Source organism: Canis lupus, chromosome 9, assembly GCF_003254725.2.
Source record: "Canis lupus dingo isolate Sandy chromosome 9, ASM325472v2, whole genome shotgun sequence".
Lineage (NCBI taxonomy): Eukaryota > Metazoa > Chordata > Mammalia > Carnivora > Canidae > Canis > Canis lupus.
Window position 1 is genome coordinate 4,958,624 of NC_064251.1, and position 19,494 is coordinate 4,978,117.

Here is a 19,494-nt window from a genome sequence, read left to right on the forward strand (position 1 = left end):
CTGTGTCACTGGGGTCTCTGCCGGGCATCTTGCATTACTTTGGGATTTAACTTCCTTTCCTATTTAAATAGACTCTAGAGGATTTGCGATCCTTACAAACTGAAAGGGCTCTTAGTTCTAAATCTTTCTAGAATGAAATTTTAATTGTTTTACATCTGGGGCTCCACAGTCCCCCAGGAAGAAGAAAGGGGCTGCTAACTAGGGCTTACTGGGCAGTGGGGCAAGCTTTCAGATGTTTACCAGTCACATGAATTACACATAGGATGCTAGTCACAACTGAAGTTTTTCAGAGTCAGGGCCTGTACCATCTAGTCTCCTTTTTGGTTCCCTTGTAGGATGGATTATAGTATTTCTTGTGCAGCAGGTGAAGAAATGCTCCTTGCTTGGCATGAATGTGCTTTGGTAACCGAGTCGTTTCTGTGGCCGTGTGGCAGGTCTGAGACACGGCTGTGCTGAAGCGTGCGAGCAGGTGCCATGCGTGTGACAAAGGGTGCCTGGTAACCGAGGCCAGAGGCCAGCCGAGTGTGCCTTGGCTACTCTTGCTTCACAGATCCTCCATCCTCAAGCAGGGTAGCTGTCTGCTGAGGGGCACATGTGCTGCTATTTATGTTTTGTGACTTTCTCAGTGATTGTTTTTAGTTTAGCATTTAAGAATCTAATTTAATTTTGTAAGTGTGTGAAGTGTTGATTCCCCATGCCTGTCGCATGACACTGACAGTGAGTCTCTTCCACCCAGAGCCCCACTTTGCCCCGGATCAGGTCTGACTATTGTGGTTGAATAACAGCAATCTATGCAGTTTAAAGTGTCTTTGACATTTGAATCAGAAAGCCAGTTGTCTGCACAGATAGATTCAGGTGACTGGGATAGATTCTGATGAAGTTGTACTTTCTTTTCCTTCCCCACCACTTCACATTTTAGAATAGCAGGACTGGGAGAGTCCCTCAAAGATGAACTGGTTTCTAAATTAAGTAGGTGAGTGTCGAAACTAAGAATTTCTGATTTTTTAATTTAATTTTATTTTAAAATTTTTAATTTATTTGTGATAGTCATACAGAGAGAGAGAGAGGCAGAGACATAGGCAGAGGGAGAAGCAGGCTCCATGCACCAGGAGCCCGACGTGGGATTCGATCCCGGGTCTCCAGGATCACGCCCTGGGCCAAAGGCAGGCGCCAAACCGCTGTGCCACCCAGGGATCCCTTATTTTATTTTTTTAAAGAGAGAGTGAGTGCACCTGAGCAGGGTGGAGGGGCGGGGGAGGGAGAGAATCTCAGACTCTGTGCTGAGCATGGAGCCTAACCCAGGGCTTGATTTTAGGACCCTGAGATCACAACCTGAGCCGAAATCAAGAGTTGGATGCTTTTTTTTTTTTTTTTTAAGATTTTATTTATTTATTCATGAGAGACACAGACAGAGAGAGAGGAACAGACACAGGCAGAGGGAGAAGCAGGCTCCATGCAGGGAGCCTGATGTGGGACTCAATCCCTGGTTTCAAAAAAAAAAAAAAAAAAAAAAAAAATCCCTGGTTTCGAGGATCACGCCCTGGGCTGAAGGCGGCGCTAAACCGCTGAGCCACCTGGGCTGCCCAAGAGTTGGATGCTTAACTGACTGAGCCACCCAGGTGCCCCAGATTTCTAGTTTTTGAATTTGTGATTTCTTGTTTTTGTTACCTTATCATCTCTCTATCTTTAAATATGTTCCATGTTTATAGGTAAGTACCTTGCAAATTTAAGATTAAAGGTCTCTGGTTGACATCCTTTAGGTGTACATGGTAATTGAACACATTCATTTCCACTTTCTCCAAAAACGCTTCCAAAGTGACAGTAAATGATTTTTTTTTTAACTTTCTTTAATCTCTACCCAACATGGACCTCAAACTCACAACCCTGAGATCAAAAGTCCCTTGCTCTACCGACTGAGCCAGCCAGGTGCCCCAGTAAATGAATTGTTTAAATGTGTAAACCTATGAGGAAAAAGAATGGGAGGGAAGACAGTAGACAAAGATTGCAAGTTTTATTTTATTAAAGATTTTACTTACTCATTTGAGAGAGAGAGAGAGAGCACAAGCAGGGGGAGGGGCAGAGGGAGAAGCAGACACCCTGCTGAGCAGGGAGCCCCATGCAGGGCTCCATCCCAGGACCCTGAGACCATGACACAAGCCAAAGGCAAAGTCAAAAGCTTAACCGACTGAGCCACCCATAGGCCCCAAAGATTTCAAGGTTTAGAAGATGAAAGGTGAGCAAAGACTGAGCAGAGGAGAGGAAGCTCAGACGGTGCCAGTGGAGACAAAGCACTGCAGAAAGTCTCAGGGATTGGAGGCACCTGACGTTGTTGCCCCAGGCACAAGTAAGGTTTGGGCCCAAAGATGGAGGGATTAGTTGAAAGGTCTGCCTCTCCACCTGTACAGACCCTGCACTAGAGGCCAAGGTTTATGCTCTGGAGACGTTGAACCAGGGCGGCTCTGGATTCAGGCAGCTTAGACATAGCAAAGGGTAGCATAACACTGGGACGAAACAAAGGTTCAGGAGAGTCTGTACACTAAAAGGGGAAGTTGCAGCTGAGTTTCCTGCCTGCTTCCGGGCGCTGAAACCAGGCTTGAGGTGTGGGATTGGAGAACTCCTCTCTAGGAAAAACTGAACAGTGTCAGAGACAGACGTGCAGTTGGTAGGGTTTAGCAGGCCTTCAGGACAAAAGCTAGGTTCTACTCCAGCTAACGTGATCCATCCCAGTCCAGAGCCTTGCTTGTGTTCACAAAGCTTTCATCATCTCTTTATTGCTGCAACTTTACTTTTTATCTTAAGATTAGTTAGAGATTCACAGGAAGTTGTAAAACAATAGAGAGGTCCCCTGCACCCTTCATCCAGTTTCCCCCAGTGGTTGTATCTTACACAACCACAGACACTATCAGAACCAGGAAATTGACATTGGTGCACATGCAGTGTGTGTGCAGTTCTCTGCCATTTTGTCATCTGAAGTTTCATGGGAGCTCCTGGGTGGCTCAGTCAGTGAAGTGTCTGCCTTTGGCTCGGGTTATGATCCCTACTCAGTGGGGAGCCTGCTTCTCCCTTTCCCCCTGCTTGTCCCCCGCCCCCTCTCAAATAAATAAAAATCTTAAAAAAAAAAAAAGATACAGAACTGTTCCCTCACCGTAAAGATCTCCTCCTGTTGACTCATTTCAACTAGGAGTGGACAGTCAGAGGTCACTGAACAGATTCAGAAAGCCCCCAACAAAATATCAGAAAGGGAGACAGAACGTAAAGACCGCTAACTCTGGGAAACGAACTAGGGGTGGTAGAAGGGGAGGAGGGCGGGGGGTGGGAGTGAATGGGTGACGGGCACTGGGGGTTATTCTGTATGTTAGTAAATTGAACACCAATAAAAAATTAAAAAAAAAAAAAGAAAGCCCCCAACACAAAGGGTAGAGGCTAGAACAAGCAAAGAGAAAGATGTGCTGGGAGAAACCCTCAGAACACAGTGAATATCCTCTGAGAAATAAGAGCCGATATTTTGTTGATGAAATAAAACAGAATGCTGTAAAACTCAGAACAATTAAGAGTTCTTGGTATTAAAAACATAATGTTAGGGGAGAGAAAAGAGTTGACAAAAACTCTCAGGAAATACAATGAAAACATCTGACATCTAGGAGGTCTTAAAGAAAGAAAAAAAGATGAAGGACAGAAATGTATCAAAGAAATCAGGAATGTTTCCAAAATTGATGATCATAGGGTTCCAGGATGGTGAATGGAAAAAGTTCTGATTGGCACATTGTGTAATTCCAGAACACTGGGGATGAAGCTTCCAAAGAGAGAAAACAGGTCACATACAAAAGATTGGGAATGAAGATATATCCAATTTTTCAACTTCTTGGGAAGCCAGACAGCAGTGGAGTGGATTTCCAATCCCACATGGTAGATTGAGCTAATGTAGAACCACTCCTACTCAATCACTGAGAAATGTCATATAAAATATAATATAGATTTTAAATATGTAACTAAGCTTATAAGAAAGCAAAGGGATAGCAAGAAACCAAAATCAATGAGAGAATTTAAAACCAGAGCAGAGGAGCCTGCTTGATTGCGGCATCTCTGGAGGGTGTTTATTGGACCCTCACAAAAATAGAAGTTTGGATTTTAATGATCATGGAATTGAAATAGAAATTCGCCTCAAAAGGCTAGTCCCTGGTGGAAAGAATAAAAGGAATTCAAGAATATCTCCCCTGTGGGGCTGGAGAAATGGCGAAGAAGTTTATTTAATATATGTTTTTAAAGATTTATTTAAGTAATTACTACACTCACCATGGGGCTCGAACTCACGACCCCAGGATCAAGAGTCACAACGCTCTTCCAACCAAGATAGCTGGGCATCCCAGCAAGGAAATTTATCATTGCCCTATACTTGAGGTATTGGGAGACGTCTCCTGTGAGCAGTTGAAACATCCGGGTTTGAATTCTATATTTATAATTCCCACGTGTTTCAGGAATCCCTGCACTAGCACCAGCCTGGCACCAGGCTGTTGATACCCTTGGAGCTCCTTGTCAAAGGTAAAGCAAAACTTGTGTCGAATGACCCTTCCACAGCACAGGCCACTTGGAATCCTACCATTGCCACAAATGATGAACATTTTAAACCCCAGGTAATAGAAGAGAGTACAATATATAAATGTTTTAAGTAAGTAAAGGGCTGAAGGAAAGCATAAGATGATACATTTAAAAGGACTTTTTTTTTTTTTTTTTTAAGAACCTAGAACTCCAGAATGAAAATTCTGATTGAATTTAAAACCCAGTGGAGGGCAGCCCCGGTGGCGGAGCGGTTTAGCGCCGCCTGCAGCCTGGGGTGTGATCCTGGGGACCCTGGATCGAGTCCCACATCGAGTCCCACGTCAGGCTCCCTGCATGGAGCCTGCTTCTCCCTCTGCCTGTGCCTCTGCCCTTCTCTCTGTGTCTCTATGAATAAATAAATAAAATCTTTTAAAAAATAATAAAAAATAAAACCCAGTGGAAGTGTTAAAGAGCAAAGTAGACACACGCTAAGAGAGAATTACATGAGCCAGAAAATAGATCTAAAGAAGGGAAGTAGAGTTTACCAGAGAGAGAGACTGTACACAAGGAAGAGAAGCAACCAGCAAGAGCACAGGATGAGAGGACCCAGGCTGTGTCTAATGGGAGTTCCCCCAGGGAAAAAAAGCATCTGAAAAGCAGCTTGGGGAAAAAAATACAGATTACTCCCAGGGTTCACCAGGGAAGCCCAGCAGGGGTCTAAGTCATAGCTTCGGGGCCAGACAGGAATGAAATGAACTCTTCAGCATGCTCAGGAAAAGACGTTAACTTAGTTTTCAGCAACCCCCTTACTCAGTAGTGGGAACAAAATGAAGGCATTTTCACCGAAAGAAAAAACTAAGTTTATTCACTAACAGACCTTCCTTGCACTTGAGGAAGAAGGAAACTAGACCCAGTAGAACAGAGTGGGACAGAAAGGAAAGTTGTAACCAGGACAGTGGGAATGTGTGGGTGGATCTCAATAAGCATTAACTTAGGAAACTGTGAGCGCTACTCATTTGAGAATTTAAAACTAAAATCCTGACAAACAGTGGAAATGAGAGTGAGGGGATGATTTTAATGAACACATTCTAAGATCTTTGAACTGTTTGGGAAGAGTAGGAGGGATGTTGATGTGCTTCAGCCTTTCTGAGTCAAGTAAAGGTATTAAAATGTTAAGGGTAACCATTAAAAAAATTGAAATAGGCCTGCAAGCTTTCAAACCAATACAGGGAAAATGCTCAGAATTATAAAAACTAGGTCATTCCTCTAGAAAAAAGAGAGCAAAGAGAAAGTATGGTAGGTAGAAGGCACCTAAAGGTAATAGTAATAAACCCACATGATCACAGTAAATATAAACAGAGTAAAACATGCCAGTGAGGACAAGTTGGAGGACAGTAGAGCAAACCCCTCAACATTTTGAGGGAAGGGACACCTCGGTGGTTCAGTGGTGAAGCGTCTGCCTTTGGCTCAGGACATGCTTCTGGGGTCCCGAGATCCAGCCCTGCATCCGGCTCCCTGCAGGAAGCCTGCTTCTCCCTCTGCCTGTGTCTCTGCCTCTCTCTGTGTGTCTCTCATGAATAAACAAAATCTTAAAAAGAAAAAAAAATTCTGAGGGAATTCTGAATTTGGGCACATTACCCTGCAGGCAATTTTTGCAGGCATCCAAGAACGGGGGGCAGGGAGGGGTGCTTCCCATGGACCCTTTCCCTGGAAGCTGGTGGGAGGCATGCTTCACCAAAACGAGTTTTCTGGGATCTGGGAAACAAAAAATCCCTTGTTTCTTGCTGCAAAGGAAAGCCCATGTTGGAGAGGCAGGGTGGAACTCTCTAGGAGGATGGTCTCCAAGAGACGAAACCCAGGGAACACCTGATGGATTACTTGAGCATGTTTGGAGAAGTTACGGATAGGTTTTTGACAGTCACCACCAGGCACGAAGGTTGTGTGTGTTCGCAGAGTGCCCCTTGGTTCAGCTCAGAGCTCTGTTTACCCCCTTAGTTTGTCTTGTTTGGTCAGAGCAGTGGAACTGTTGGAAGGATGGGCTTGAGGTACGGGGCTGTCAGAGGGAGGGGAAGAGACAGTCCAGGTAATGTCTGCCGTTAACAAATTAGGACTCAGAGCTGCAAGCATACTGAACACTCCGCTGAATATTCTCCCCGCTGGGAAAGTAGAAAGGGGTTGCCTCAGCGGCACACTATTGAAATAGTAAGATGGGGCTGCTATTTTGTGTTGTTATGCCTTTGGTGCTCTTGTTTTTAAGAATTCACTGGTTTAACCAACACTGTTCAGTAGCAATACAACACAAGTCGGGGGCGCCTGGCTGGCTGAGTCGGTTGAGCATCCGACTCTTGATTTCCGCTCAGGTCTTGATCTCAGGGTCTTGAGATCGAGCCCCAGTCTGCGTTGGGCATGGAGCCTGCTTGGGATTCTCTCTCCCTCTCCCTCTGCTCCTCCCCTCCCGTTCTCTTAAAAAAAAAAAAAAAGAAGAGGAAATACAGTATAAGCCACACATGTAATTTCAGAGGGTTTTTAGTGGCCACATTAGAAAAAGCCAAAAAGGAACGGGTGAAATCAATTTTATTAATTTTTATTCAAGCTAGTCTAGATCCGGGATATGTCAGCATGCAAGGGCTATAACCTGTTCATGAGGTGGTGTGCGTTCTTCGTTCTCGGCTTTGACTCCGGTCTGTGCTCTAGCATATCCCCTGTCACACTTGGTCACATTGCAGGTGCTCCATAGCCCAGTGTGGCCAGGGCTTGCCTGTGGGATGGGACAGGTCTGACCCAGGAACCATGGAGAAGCCCATTCTGGAGGGTTGCTCCTGCCCCTGGTTTCTTTCTGTGGCGCAGCCATCCCTCCTTTAAATTCTCCACAGGCATTTGCAGTTGTCGCGCGTTCTCATGGAAGGTCTAGACTCGAAGACAGAAATAATCCTGGGCTTCTCTTTTCTGTCCTAGAATTTGTTTCCCTCCTTCCTCCTAGATCCTGTTCCTAGTGCTGCTCCGAAGCTTCTCAAAATTCTGTACATTGTGTGAGTAGAATAATCAGAACTGGGCTTAAAACGTTGTGGACAGGCTGCCAGACTCCGCGCAGTGAGGCCGTCTGTCCCCCTTCTAGGTGGCTCTGCTTTTCCTGTGGCTCTTGCCTGTTGGCTCGAGTGCTGCTTCTCAGATCGTGGTTACTTACCTGTGTGGTTCTTTCTGTGTGGACACCCCGCAGAACGGTCACATCAGACCAGTAGGCTGCTGGGCTGGGGTCGGGAGCTGAGCCGGGCTTAGGAGCTGGGGGGTGGGCCCTTCGATGCTGCCCTCACCGAGAGAAGGTGGTGGGGGTCCCAGGGAACCGATTCTGGGCTTGCCAGCTGTGGGGTTTCTGAACAGAGGGCCTCCGATGTGCAGGTTCCTGCACAGATGCTGTGGCCTAGGCTGCCCCTGTGGCTTCACTTTCAGGCCTGAATCTTCAGATTCTTCCTCCACCATCTCTCTGGCGGCTCCTGGGGTGCCCCCTCACATCCACCATGTGGGTTCCTGGGAATGTGGCGGTGAGCAGTGCCTGCCCTTGCGGGGTTCATGTTCTACTGAGGCAGAGAGTAACAGATGCAGGAGGAATGGCGAGTGCTGTGGAGGAAAAGTGGGAGTGTGCAGAGAATGTGTAGAGAACAAGGAGGAACAAGTCCAAATGGGGCGGTCAGGGAAGGCCTTTCTGAGTAGGTGACGTCTGAGCCGAGACGTGAGTGCAGCCATCTGGAGAAACATGAAAGCCACGATTGTCCCCTGTGGCAGCTCCTACCGCCCCTAGCCTAACACCAGCACGTAATCGCTTGTGGAACTACCTGTCCTCCCCACCCTTCCGTTGGCTGGGCTGAGGCTCTCTTGTTACCCAGTTTCACTGGCATCAGACACAGCATCTTGCATCCTAGCATTGTGTTGGTGGTCGCATGAGTGGCTGGATGGACGGCCTGCAGTCGATCCAGTGAGCAGCGTGTCCTAAACGTGAAAGGAAGCAATCGTCTGGAGCCCAGACTTCCCTGCAGGGCAGACCCTGGCCCAGCCCAGCCCCTGCGAGAGGAGAGACGAGACTGGCCTGCAGCCTGAGGAAAGTGGGTCAGTGTTAGACACCCCCATCACACCTCTCCCCGTGTAGCTCCTCAGCAGTTTCTGCACGCCGTCTGTCTGGGGACAGTTCGGGCTCCCAATGAGTGAAGTCAACTCAGAAACGGTTGAGAAAGCATGGGCAGGGGGCACAAGGGGGAAATGGTTTTTGATTACTTACTAGCCACCGTGCATGTCCTGGCACCTCCTGCAGCTTGCTGCAGTAGGGACCTCAGAACCACCGCTGCAGGCCAGCCTTCACCCTCTGGCGGCTCTGCTGGCCCGTGTGGGACCGCAGCGGGGTCCATGAGACATCATCATCTATCTGCCCCCGTCTTCCTCCACTTAGCCCGATGGTCCTCGAGAAGGTCTGGGTGCAACCTACGACACAAGGAAGGATTCTTCAGATGCCGATCTTCTGTTGCCTTCTGGTTCTTCTTGAGCCTGCCAGCCAGCCCAGATAGGGGAGATAGAAAAGCTGAGATGTTTATCCCGTAGAAGCTGTAACCCATACCCCAGAAGGTCTCTAGCCCTTCTAGACACTTGGGTTCGGCTGTGGGGCACTTATAGCTGCAGTTGTTCCCGTTCCCTGTTAGCGGGCCACAGGGGATGTTAGAAGTAAGTCTGCAGGACCAGTAGATGTATCCTCCTTACCTCTTTTTCCAGCGTGTGCTGGTAAGTCCTTTGCACTTTCCCAGCCATGCCAATTATGATGAATTCAGGCGGCTAAATATTTGTGCTCAATTTTGTTAGAAATCTTTGCTCAGAGGGAGGCTACCTGCCTCTGTCCTGACCTAATTCTGGTAACACGGGGAACTGAGGAAAGGAAGGCTTGGTTGTCGTGGTTGGCGCTGCAGTGGCAAGGAGGCTGTGTCTGCTGACTCCCGGTAGCGAGGTCTGCCTGTCTGTGGCCATGGCATTGACAGCGTGGATCAGGCCAATTTGGAAGGCAGTCTGCAGTTTGGGACCATCTGGCTGTCAGGACCATCACTGATGCAAGGCCTAGCTTGCTTTCTATCCCAGGGTCTGGTCTGTCTTCCTCCTTGGCTTGCTGTGCCTTTACTAAGCTCCTGCCTTGGGGGTGCGCGGGGGGCATGTCTGCAGGGTGTCTTGGAAGATGTTTTAGAATTGAGGAGAACGGGGGCGGGGGGGGGAACCATTGGCATTTGGCATAGTCACTCTGGGGAAGGACCATGAAGCCTGCCCACCCGCCCCGCCGGGATGAATTCAGCTCACCTGCTGCGGGGGGGCTCAGCTGTGTATCCGGGGAGAGACAGCCAGGTAGGGGTGGGGGGAGTCTGGCCGGTGTTCTCGGTTCTGCCCTCACCGGATAAAAAACAAAACTCCGTGGGAAGATCAGCCACCCTGAGCCCCACACACTCCACCCCTACTTCAATGAGAGCCTGGCCCCTCAGCAAAGAATCAGCCTTGGATCAGGGCTCTGCTGTGTTATTTTTACTGCCTTTTCCTACCATATTTGCATTTTTAAAAATAGCAGTGCTGAGTGGATCCCTTTCAGTCTGAGTCTGCTTCAGAAGGTAGGATGCATTTTGCAGAGTGTGGCTATTGATTAGCAGCTGATTCTCAGTGTTTGGTAGCCTGACCCAAAGAAGATGCAGGTGTTGTGGGTGGAGGTAAAATTGGATGTCACAAGCCACTGTGTAGATGAGGTGTCAGCTCTTCGCTGACTGAAGCTTATGTCATCTTGAAGATGATGTCATGTTTCTGTGGGCTCACAGTAGGAAAGGTGAAAACAGGGAGCAGGACCATCTGTAAGCTGAGGTCCTGGTGGCCATCTACACATCCCCTCGAGCCTGGGCGCTCTTTCTCAAATTTGGAGCTCTTACATGTGGGCAGAGCCACATTTTATGTACCAGCTTGTCCCATCCAGAAATTCAGCTCTAACAGTTAAGTTCATATGGCCGCCTTCCTGCCTGGAAGTCTTTAAGGTGGCTAAGCCTTGTCCCCCAGGTGTCCGGGGGTATATGCTGGCAGTATCTGCTTTTTGCCACCTTGGTAGCAGCCGGCCTGGGTCAGGCCCCCTGTCTCTGGTCAGTGGGGGTTTCGTGCTAAAAGCTGGCACGGAGCCTACTGGCCTAGACTAGGGTCTGGAGCACCTGGGCAGAGGTAAGTCAAAGTTGGGGCTGCATTGTTTTGATGACCTGGTGCCTGTGTGTCTGTTCAAGGGCTGAACCATGAGAATGTCAGGGATAACCGAGGTGAGGAGCCGTAATCAGTGGAACTCACTTTGTTGATGATTTTATTTTATTTTTTTAATTTTTTAAAAGATTTTATTTATTTATTCATAGACGCACAGAGAGAGGGGCAGAGACACAGGCAGAGGGAGAAGCAGGCTCCAGGCAGGGAGCCCAATGTGGGACTCGATCCTGGGTCTCCAGGATCACACCCAAGGCCGCAGGCGGTGCCAAACCACTGCGCCACCGGGGCTTCCCTGTTGATGATTTTAATACCCTGTTTTTGCATCTTGAGCCTCAGATATATATGTTTAAAGTATTTTTTTTTAAGATTTTTTTTTTTGAGAGAGAGCAGGAGATCACAAGCCAAGGGCAGAGGGAGGCGTGGACTCCCCCACTGAGCAGGGAGCCCACTATGGGACTCCATCCCAGGACCCGGGATCATGACCTGAGCTGAAGGCAGATGCTTCACTGACAGCCACCCAGGCGCCCCAGAGTCTGTTTAAAGAGTGCTGAGGGTTCTGACGAATACCTGCCTTAGAACTTAGTCCTCCTCTTGAGACCTGCTGAGGCCGCCTCTGTCTTTCCTCGTAATCTTCTGTTATTTCAACACTGCTAAATTGAATATTTAGACTTCCTCCACTCTCTTGTTATGGGTCCATTTGTTGGTTTCCACCAGTTGCCCTTCAAAAACCAACATGGTGGGGATCCCTGGGTGGCGCAGCAGTTTGGCGCCTGCCTTTGGCCCAGGGCGCGATCCTGGAGACCCGGGATCGAGTCCCACGTCGGGCTCCCGGTGCATGGAGCCTGCTTCTCCCTCTGCCTGTGTCTCTGCCTCTCTCTCTCTCTCTCTGTGTGTGTGTGTGACTATCATAAATAAATAAAAATTAAAAAAAAAAAAAACCAACATGGTAGTGTGTGTGGTCAGCCGAACACCACCTTGCAGCTGCTGATTGTAAGGCCTGGAGTCTAAAAACGGGTGTCTTGTAGTGCAAGTGAATTTTGATCTCTTGCTCTCAAGAAACGTCCTGGTTCAGGTTTGTGAAAATATGATTTCTGGCTGAGAGGTCCTTCCTGCGTGGAACCTAGAGTTGCCCAGAAGGAAAGAAGTTTCATGCCTTAATTATACAGAAAAGGTCACTGGGAGGCGTAGGTTCTATGTCTTGTGTGCTGGTGTTTTCACTACTATTCCCTGAACCCTCAGGGGCACCCTGGAGCATCATGGGGTGGGGAGGCTGTTCTGGTCCCTGAGCTGGGATGGTTCTGTGACTATCCCTGCACATTTCTTGTCTGAAATGAGAAGCCCTTCCCTTTGAGGCGGCAGTGAGGCTTGAGTGAGGTCTGTGAAGCACCTAGACATGCCTTCCTCCTCCTCCTCCTCTTCCTCCTCCTCCTCCTCTTCCTCCTCCTCTTCCTCCTCCTCTTCCTCCTCTTCCCCCTTCTCCTCTTCCTCCCCCTCCTCCTTGCACCCCTCCCTCAGGCCTGAGATGACCTGTCTGCTGGACCCTCTTTGTCCAAGCAAGGCTGTTTTCTCCTGCGTGCCAGAGCCTGGGTAGCACTAGCTGCTGCTGTTAGCGTGGCCCCTGCACACCCAGCTGAGAGCACTCTTTCCCACATGCTCTGATTCACTCTTGGTCGGATCTCTTCATCACTGTGGGTGGGTGTGTCTGCACTCATTAAAAGGAGGGTAGAATTTTGACCATGTGAACAAGAACATGGTTATTTGCATACTTTAAGATTTCCTGTGGGTTTTCTTGAGATAGCTCTCCTAGTGTACCTAAAATCTTTTCAATTTATAAAAGACTTTTTAGTAATGGCATCTAAATCAAGATGCACCCTTACATTAATTTTTGTGTCTTGTTTCAGCCTTTGTAAACACCATTTCATGTGTTTGCTTTTTCCAACTGAGCTGTAGGTTCCTCAGAAGAGAAACTGTCAGGAGGCTGGTTTAGGCTATGCCCCAGTGTGCCTGGCATGGGGCTTTCTCTGACCTGGCATGGGCCAAGGATATCTTTCCATTCAGCCTGCCCACTTGGGGGGGGGGTGTCTGTGGGGATGCGTGCTCCAGACAGGCCGCCCATGTGGTCCCTCAGCAGTGACAGCTGTGGGCAGTTGGTAGCAACCAGGCCCCCTGGAGATGTTGCAGGGAACGAGCTCAAGCCCAAAGAGCCTGGACAAGCCCAGGGCTGTCATTCCAGATGAGGCATCTCGCGCCCAGGTTGGTAAAAGGACTCTGCTCTCTGGCTGTGACAGAGAGGTGGAGGGATTCTTCCCCCAGTCTCAGTGATTCTGCTGTTTTGTTCACAAGTATTTCCAGTCCCAGCTCAGTAAACCATCCCATCCTGACATGAGTTGCTGTGGGTGAGCTTTGGGTAATTGACGTCAGGAGGGAGGGCAGTCAGGGTTTTTCAGACTTAATGACTAAACCAAGAGCCATTCCATCTGTTCCAGAGTTTCCAGGCCATTTGGTGACCAGGTGATGTGCAGTACCTCAAGATAGGTGTTTATTTCATCTGCCTTGAATTAGCAACCGTGGGTATTGGAGAAGCAAGCAGAGGTTGGTGTGGATTCAGGAGGTTATGTCTTCCACACGGGATCCCTTGTGGTTGAGAGTGGGCCTGGCCTGCCCCACTGGACTCAGAGACCGTCCCTTTGAGCTGCTTCTCTTTCCTTTTTGCCTTTAAAATGCCAATTAGAGTAGCCAGCGTTGGGTCATCTTTTCAGAATGCCCTCCTGGGGCTGGACTGGGACAGGGCCCTCCCTCCTTCTATCCTCATACCCTCTCTCTTAAGACCTTCTCTTAGGTGAAGACAAGGTGCTGTGCACATAGGTCACCTGGAACGAGAGACTGTTCAAGTATGGATTTCCAGGCCACTCCCTAGCCCTGTGGCCTGGGAGTCTGCATTTCAGGGAGCTCTGGGAAGATGGTGGAGTGCTATCAGGGGCCACTCTTTGTCAGCACAGCTCTCATCACTTGAGGGCCATGGTCTAGGCAATGCTTGCCCAATGAGGAAAAATAAGTTAACAAAACCATGGCTCTGGAGTCTTGTGGCCAGGGTGGTCTCAGGCAGTTCACCTACTTCTGCAAGCCTCCAGATTCCTCTGTGGAGTGAAAGCACGGGTGATGGTGGTGCCCCGTAGAGGTTGTGGGTTTGGAAGAGGCTGAGCACGTAGGCCTCCTGCCTATACTGTACAAGCTCACTAAAGGCCTGTCATCGTTCCCTGAGCTGACCTGACATCAGAGGATGTAAGTGGGGTGGAGGTCTAGAAGGCAGTGTTGGGCCCTGAGCCCTCTGCACCCAGACAGTGGCCTGCTGCATGCATGCTCACTCCCAGGGATGCCCGGCAGCCCCAGGACAGCAGCCTGGCCACAAGAACAGACATGAAGTCATGTTTACTGTTTACTTTTCTACTTTTTAGTTAAACTTCTTGAGGAGGGAGATTTCCTCCTAAGGCTTCCCATTTGTACCCTCCCTTCAGATCCAGAAGGCCCTGGGCTGCTTTGTGCTTTTTAAAGTCAGGTAGACAAGCCTGGGGCCGAGACTAGAGGTGCAGTGCCGGGTTCTTTCTCCATGCCTCCACCTCTTGCCACCAAATGCACAAGCCACACCCCAAACATCACGGCATCTGCAGAGACCCAGCTCTGCTGCTGAGGCTCCAGCTGGCCTGCTGCCAGGCGCAGCTCCCCAGTCCTGCCCCCTCACTTAGTAGGCAGTTGGACTGGGTCCCCTTACTCTGTCCCCTGGGGCAGGCTGTGCCTCCAGGCCATTCCAGCAAGCTGCAGCTGCATTTTCCAGGCAATGATGCAGTCATGCTGCATTGCCCAGCCCTGATTGCAGCTTTTGATCTCGGGTGTGTGATGAGAGGGGGGTCCCAGGGGATAGTGCTGCCCTGGGGGGCTGAGAGTACAGAGGCCTGGTCTATTTTCATCTGAAGCCAAGGAGGTGGTGAACATCCCTCACCTACATCTCTGATGGTTCCTATACAGCCTGGCCCTTCCCACCCTCCCCCACCTACTGTCCAGAAGTAGGAACTTTTGTCTCCCTACCCAGCTAAGCAGTACATGAACTTCTGTATAAGTTTTCACGTATTTTCATTTTGTCCCCCCGTCTAAATACAAGGCACATTCCTACAGATTTATATTCTTGTCTCATTCTCAATCTATAGGAAACACTAGAAAATTGTGGAATTAATGGACCTGAGTCTGGTTTTAGCCAAACTTCTGGTGAATGGTTTCTGTAGCACATGATTGACAGAATTTTCTAGTTAGGGACACTGACCTTTGTCTTTTCTTCCATTCTGCCCAGACGTTTCTAGCTGTCCTCTCTCTTCCCCAGGCATGTGAGGCCCTCTGGCCATTTGTGTTTTGCTGGTAAAACCTTCTCTCCTCAGGTGGGCAGCTTGCTGATTGTTGGGTTGTCAGGGGCTAGCCACATGATGGTCAACTGCTCTGAGAAAGTCCTTACCCAGCCATACTCTAGAATCACTGACCAGTCATATCCCCCGGCCCCATGTAACTGGGAACTCGGGCTTAGGAAGAAGCCAGAAGAGGAGCCTAGCTCTATCCACAGTGCCATTTCCTGCCCCTTCTGAAAGCCACCATGCTGACATCTGTAAGTGATGCCAGAGAGAGTTCGTAGTACCCGACCCCCACAGTGTCTGGGTGCAAACATACAGATCCTGGGTTTTTTGTTTGTTTGCTTGTTTTTGGCTCCAGACCAACTTCCAATGAGAAAAGAAGCCTCTCTCCCCTTGGTATAACTGGCTGAAACCCTAGGCAGAGAGAAGCAGCAGAGCTGGGTACAGAGACTGGGCAGGTAGGGTGGGGGCTCTCAGACTTCTTCGAGTGACCCACCGGAGAATGCACATTTTATGTCATGGCCGAGGACACATGTGCATTATATATTGCACCTAGAAGGGGTTTCCCCAAATGTACCTGGCCTTACTGTGTGTCATGCGTGTAGATACTTCCTTTTTCCCCCCCTAGTGTTGGCCATGACCCCCTAAATTGATTTCATAACCCACAAATGGGTCACAGCCCACAGTTTTGAAAAACACTGCTGTAGGGAGCATTCCACTCTAGGATTTCCAAAACTTTTCCAGAATTCCTCACTGTAGCATACAGATTTCCAGTCCCGCATAAGTAGCTTCTCTGCCCACCCAGTTGTATTTGCGTTGGCAGGGGGGAGAGGGAGGTTAAGGTCACTGGGCCTTCCCACTCCTCACCCATCTCTGTGCCGAGTCCTTGTAAAATTCTTTCAAAACAGTGTGCACTCCTTATTTTACATTTGTATGTTCTCCTCTAGCCCTGAATCTACAGGAAGCTCTAAAGAAATTAATTGACCTCAATTCTAGGTTTTAACAAAGTTCCTATTGAATGGTTTCTTCTGTTCTCACCCCTGTCAAAACGAGCCGGGCTGAGGGGCTTCTCAGCCTTAGGAGCATCTGTGTGTGCTCTCAGGCGTCTGCCTCCCCCCGCGGTGCTGCTGGGGTGCGGTGCTCGCCGTGGACTGGAACCCACGGACAGTGTGGCTAGGCCCTTCAAGCTTAGGGACAGACAGCGTCAGAAGTATCTGTGACTAGGGGTGGGGTGGGGGTCTGATTAGGAGTCCCTGGGGTCCCCAACCCAAGTGGAATCCCTGGTGACCTGTTTCATCCTTCTCCAATGTGTCTTGGACTCACACTCCACTCACACTGTTGGCAGGTGGCAGGGACTGTGCTTCGCAGATTGTTCCTACCCCCTTGGGAGTAGTAAGCCTTTAGAAATTTCCAGTGCTGGCCTGACCTCATATTCCTTTCAGGACTCTGTCCTTTGAGTCCTGGCTTAGGGAAACAGCCTAATTCCTACTTGTGTCGGCTGGGCCACTTTTCCCCTCCTCCCCAGGCAAAGCTGCGGGGTAGCTTGTTTTTCTTTTCTGAAGAAAGAGTCTGGTTTCCTTGCTGAGCACTTTGAGGTTTCTGAGAGGTCCTCCCGAGGCCTTGGGCCTGGCTCAGTTCAGCGATGTTTGGTGAAACCTCACCCTGAATACAAACCTGAACCTGGACCACTATAGGCTGTCCCTAGTTTTCCACTCGCTCACCAGGGCACAGTGTGGGGCTGGCGGTCAGCTTGTCCTTGTGATCTGAGGCTGTGCAGCCCCCCGTGGATGCTTGGCACGATGCTGAGCTTTTTGAGTTTGAAGCTGTTCCCAGTTGTAAGTTGAAGGTCTGGTATTGAGAACATTACTGTTTTCCTGGAAAGACAGGCTTGGTTTTCCTCCGGTGGGTCTGAAGGACGATACCCACATCTCTTCTGTTTTGGCCTTCCCCAGAGTCGGACGGTAGATGACAGTGGTCGAGTGCGTGGGTTCCAGCCTTGACACAAATACTGAGGCACCTTGAAGCCCCTCCTTTGCCTTTCATTGGGAACTTCCTGCCACTTCCCTGTCACACCGGGAGCCTGGTGCTGGTGCGGCTGATGAGGAATGAAGCCACCTGTGTTCCCCGGAGCAGGTGCTTGGCTTCCGCTGAGAAGGCCAGCCCTTAGGGCCACCCACCAAATCCTACGGATGTGATGCTCAGATCCACTTGAAAGTAGTTTCTTGTATCAGCTTCCTTTTATTTTCAACCTATTGATCAGCCTCAGTTTGTCTTTTTATATTCATGAAACAAACTTATACAGCGACTTTGGGCTCCTCCAGGTCAGTTGAGAGCAGCGTTATGAGTGAGGATTTGGATCAAGGGTTGTAGGACCTGCTTTGTTGCTGCTGTGTGGTCAGCAGTGGGCCTCGAGACTGCAGCTCAGGGGAGCAGTGTGCACCTCAGTGGGGGCAGGAGGAGGAGAGTGATCTTCCCGGTCAGAGCAGAGCTCCGTGGAGCTGGACTGGGAGTGGCATGGAAGTGCCCGGCCTCGCTGCCATGTTGCCTCTTCCCTGTGATTTTATTGCATCCCGACCACGGGAGGCACCTCATGAGCTCTGCCTTCTGAACATATCCGGGGTGATCCTTTCCCCCACCTCTCTGGTCTCAGCGCACCATTCTAGTGGCAGCCTCAGGGCTTCTTGCCTCAACGCTGCAGATACTTTGGGCTGGATCACTGTCATGGTACCAGGGCGGGGGTGGGGGTGTCCTGTGCATTATTGGATGTCTAGCAGCATCTCTACCCTCTACATTATCAGAAACTCCCTTTGGTAACGGCCAAAAATGTGTCCAGACAGTCCAAATGCAATCTGGGGGCAGAGTTGCCCCCAGTTGAGAACCACTGGGCCAGTTGGTCTCCCTACCCCTCTTTACAGCATGTTTTTGGCCCCCAGCACCTAGAGGATCCTTTTAACATTATCGCCACGCGTACAGTCTCCTCTGAGCCCTGCAGGGGTTCCATCTCAATGAGGATGGAACCTCAGGTCCTTCCTGCGGTTTTTTCTCTAAGGCCTGAATGAAGTAGTCTCATCTATGCTGCCCTCCTTGCTGGTTGTTGAACACACAGAGCACATGAATCTTTACGGCAGCCCTGATCTCTGGTCAGATGTCACCTTGGAGTGGCCTTTCCTGACCAGCCATTTAAAATAACTCACTCCTGCTTTCTCCCGTTCCCTCTCACCCCTGCCTGCACTGCCTTGTTTTTCTGTATGGCTCTTAGCACCACCTGATGTGTGTGCGCACACGCAAGTGCGTGCATTTCCTCCACTGTGCTAGAATGTAAGCTTTGTGAGAGCAGGCACTTGTCTCCCCAGCGCCTGGCACATGGGAGGTGCTCATTGTTCAGGTGAGTCACCTCCTCTGTAAAGCCTGGCTGTCCTCCAGAGCAGTGCCAGCATCCCTGTCCCTGGAGGGCAGAGGTGGTGTTGGATGCGCGTCTCTAGAGCAGGCAGGGGGAGCAAAGGATGTCCCACAGTTGTGTCCCAAAATTGTCTGAGGTAACACATGCCCCCTCCCTTTTTTAAGGATTTTATTTATTTATTCATAAGAGACACATAGAGAGGCAGAGACACAGGCAGAGGGAGAAGCAGGCTCCACGCAGGGAGCCCGATTCAGGACTCGATCTCAGGACCCTGGATCATGACCTGAGCTGAAGGCAGACACTCAACCACTGGGCCACCCAGGTGCCCTAACACATGCCCCTTTTATTTATTTATTTATTTATTTTTAATTTTTATTTGTTTATGATAGTCACAGAGAGAAAGAGAGAGAGAGAGGCAGAGACACAGGCAGAGGGAGAAGCAGGCTCCATGCACCGGGAGCCCGATGTGGGATTCGATCCCGGGTCTCCAGGACTGCGCCCTGGGCCAAAGGCAGGCGCCAAACCGCTGCGCCACCTAGGGATCCCCACATGCCCCTTTTAAAAGCCATCCATAGCCCCTTCTCACTCAGAGACACGTTAACATTTTGGTGTCGTATCTTTTTTTATTTTTCTGTTCAGAATCTTCTGACAACTACACTCTCCCTCAAGAAACGCTGAGAGTCAGCACCTCAGAGGTCGTTGAGCATTCTAGAGCCAGTAATGACAGTCATCCCCACCTCAGATCCCACCCTGGTAAATTTTTTTGTTTTGGGTTTTTGTTTTTTGTGTTTTTTTTTTTAACTGCAGTGAGGTGCACCTAACAGAAAGCCAGGGCTTTGTCTGGGGACTAGTTGAGCTCCAGAGTCATGTTTCCGTGGACAGGTGCCACGCCCTCTAGTGCTAGTCCCAGGCACC

The 19,494-nt window shown here is 49.6% G+C and overlaps 1 protein-coding gene across 4 annotated transcripts in view; it reads left to right on the plus strand.

Annotated features, from left to right (window-relative positions):
- The window catches only part of UBE2O (ubiquitin conjugating enzyme E2 O), a 56,379-nt gene that overhangs the window by 20,315 nt on the left and 16,570 nt on the right, over positions 1-19,494 (plus strand). Inside the window, exon 1 of one of the 4 annotated variants that reach the window (XM_035720719.1) lies at positions 19,285-19,332. The exons of the other annotated variants lie outside the window; for them this stretch is intronic. Coding sequence (XP_035576612.1) covers positions 19,300-19,332 — 33 coding nt within the window. The 5' untranslated portion in view covers positions 19,285-19,299. Of the gene's footprint in view, positions 1-19,284; positions 19,333-19,494 lie in introns of those variants that run through there. 4 annotated transcript variants of the gene reach the window in all.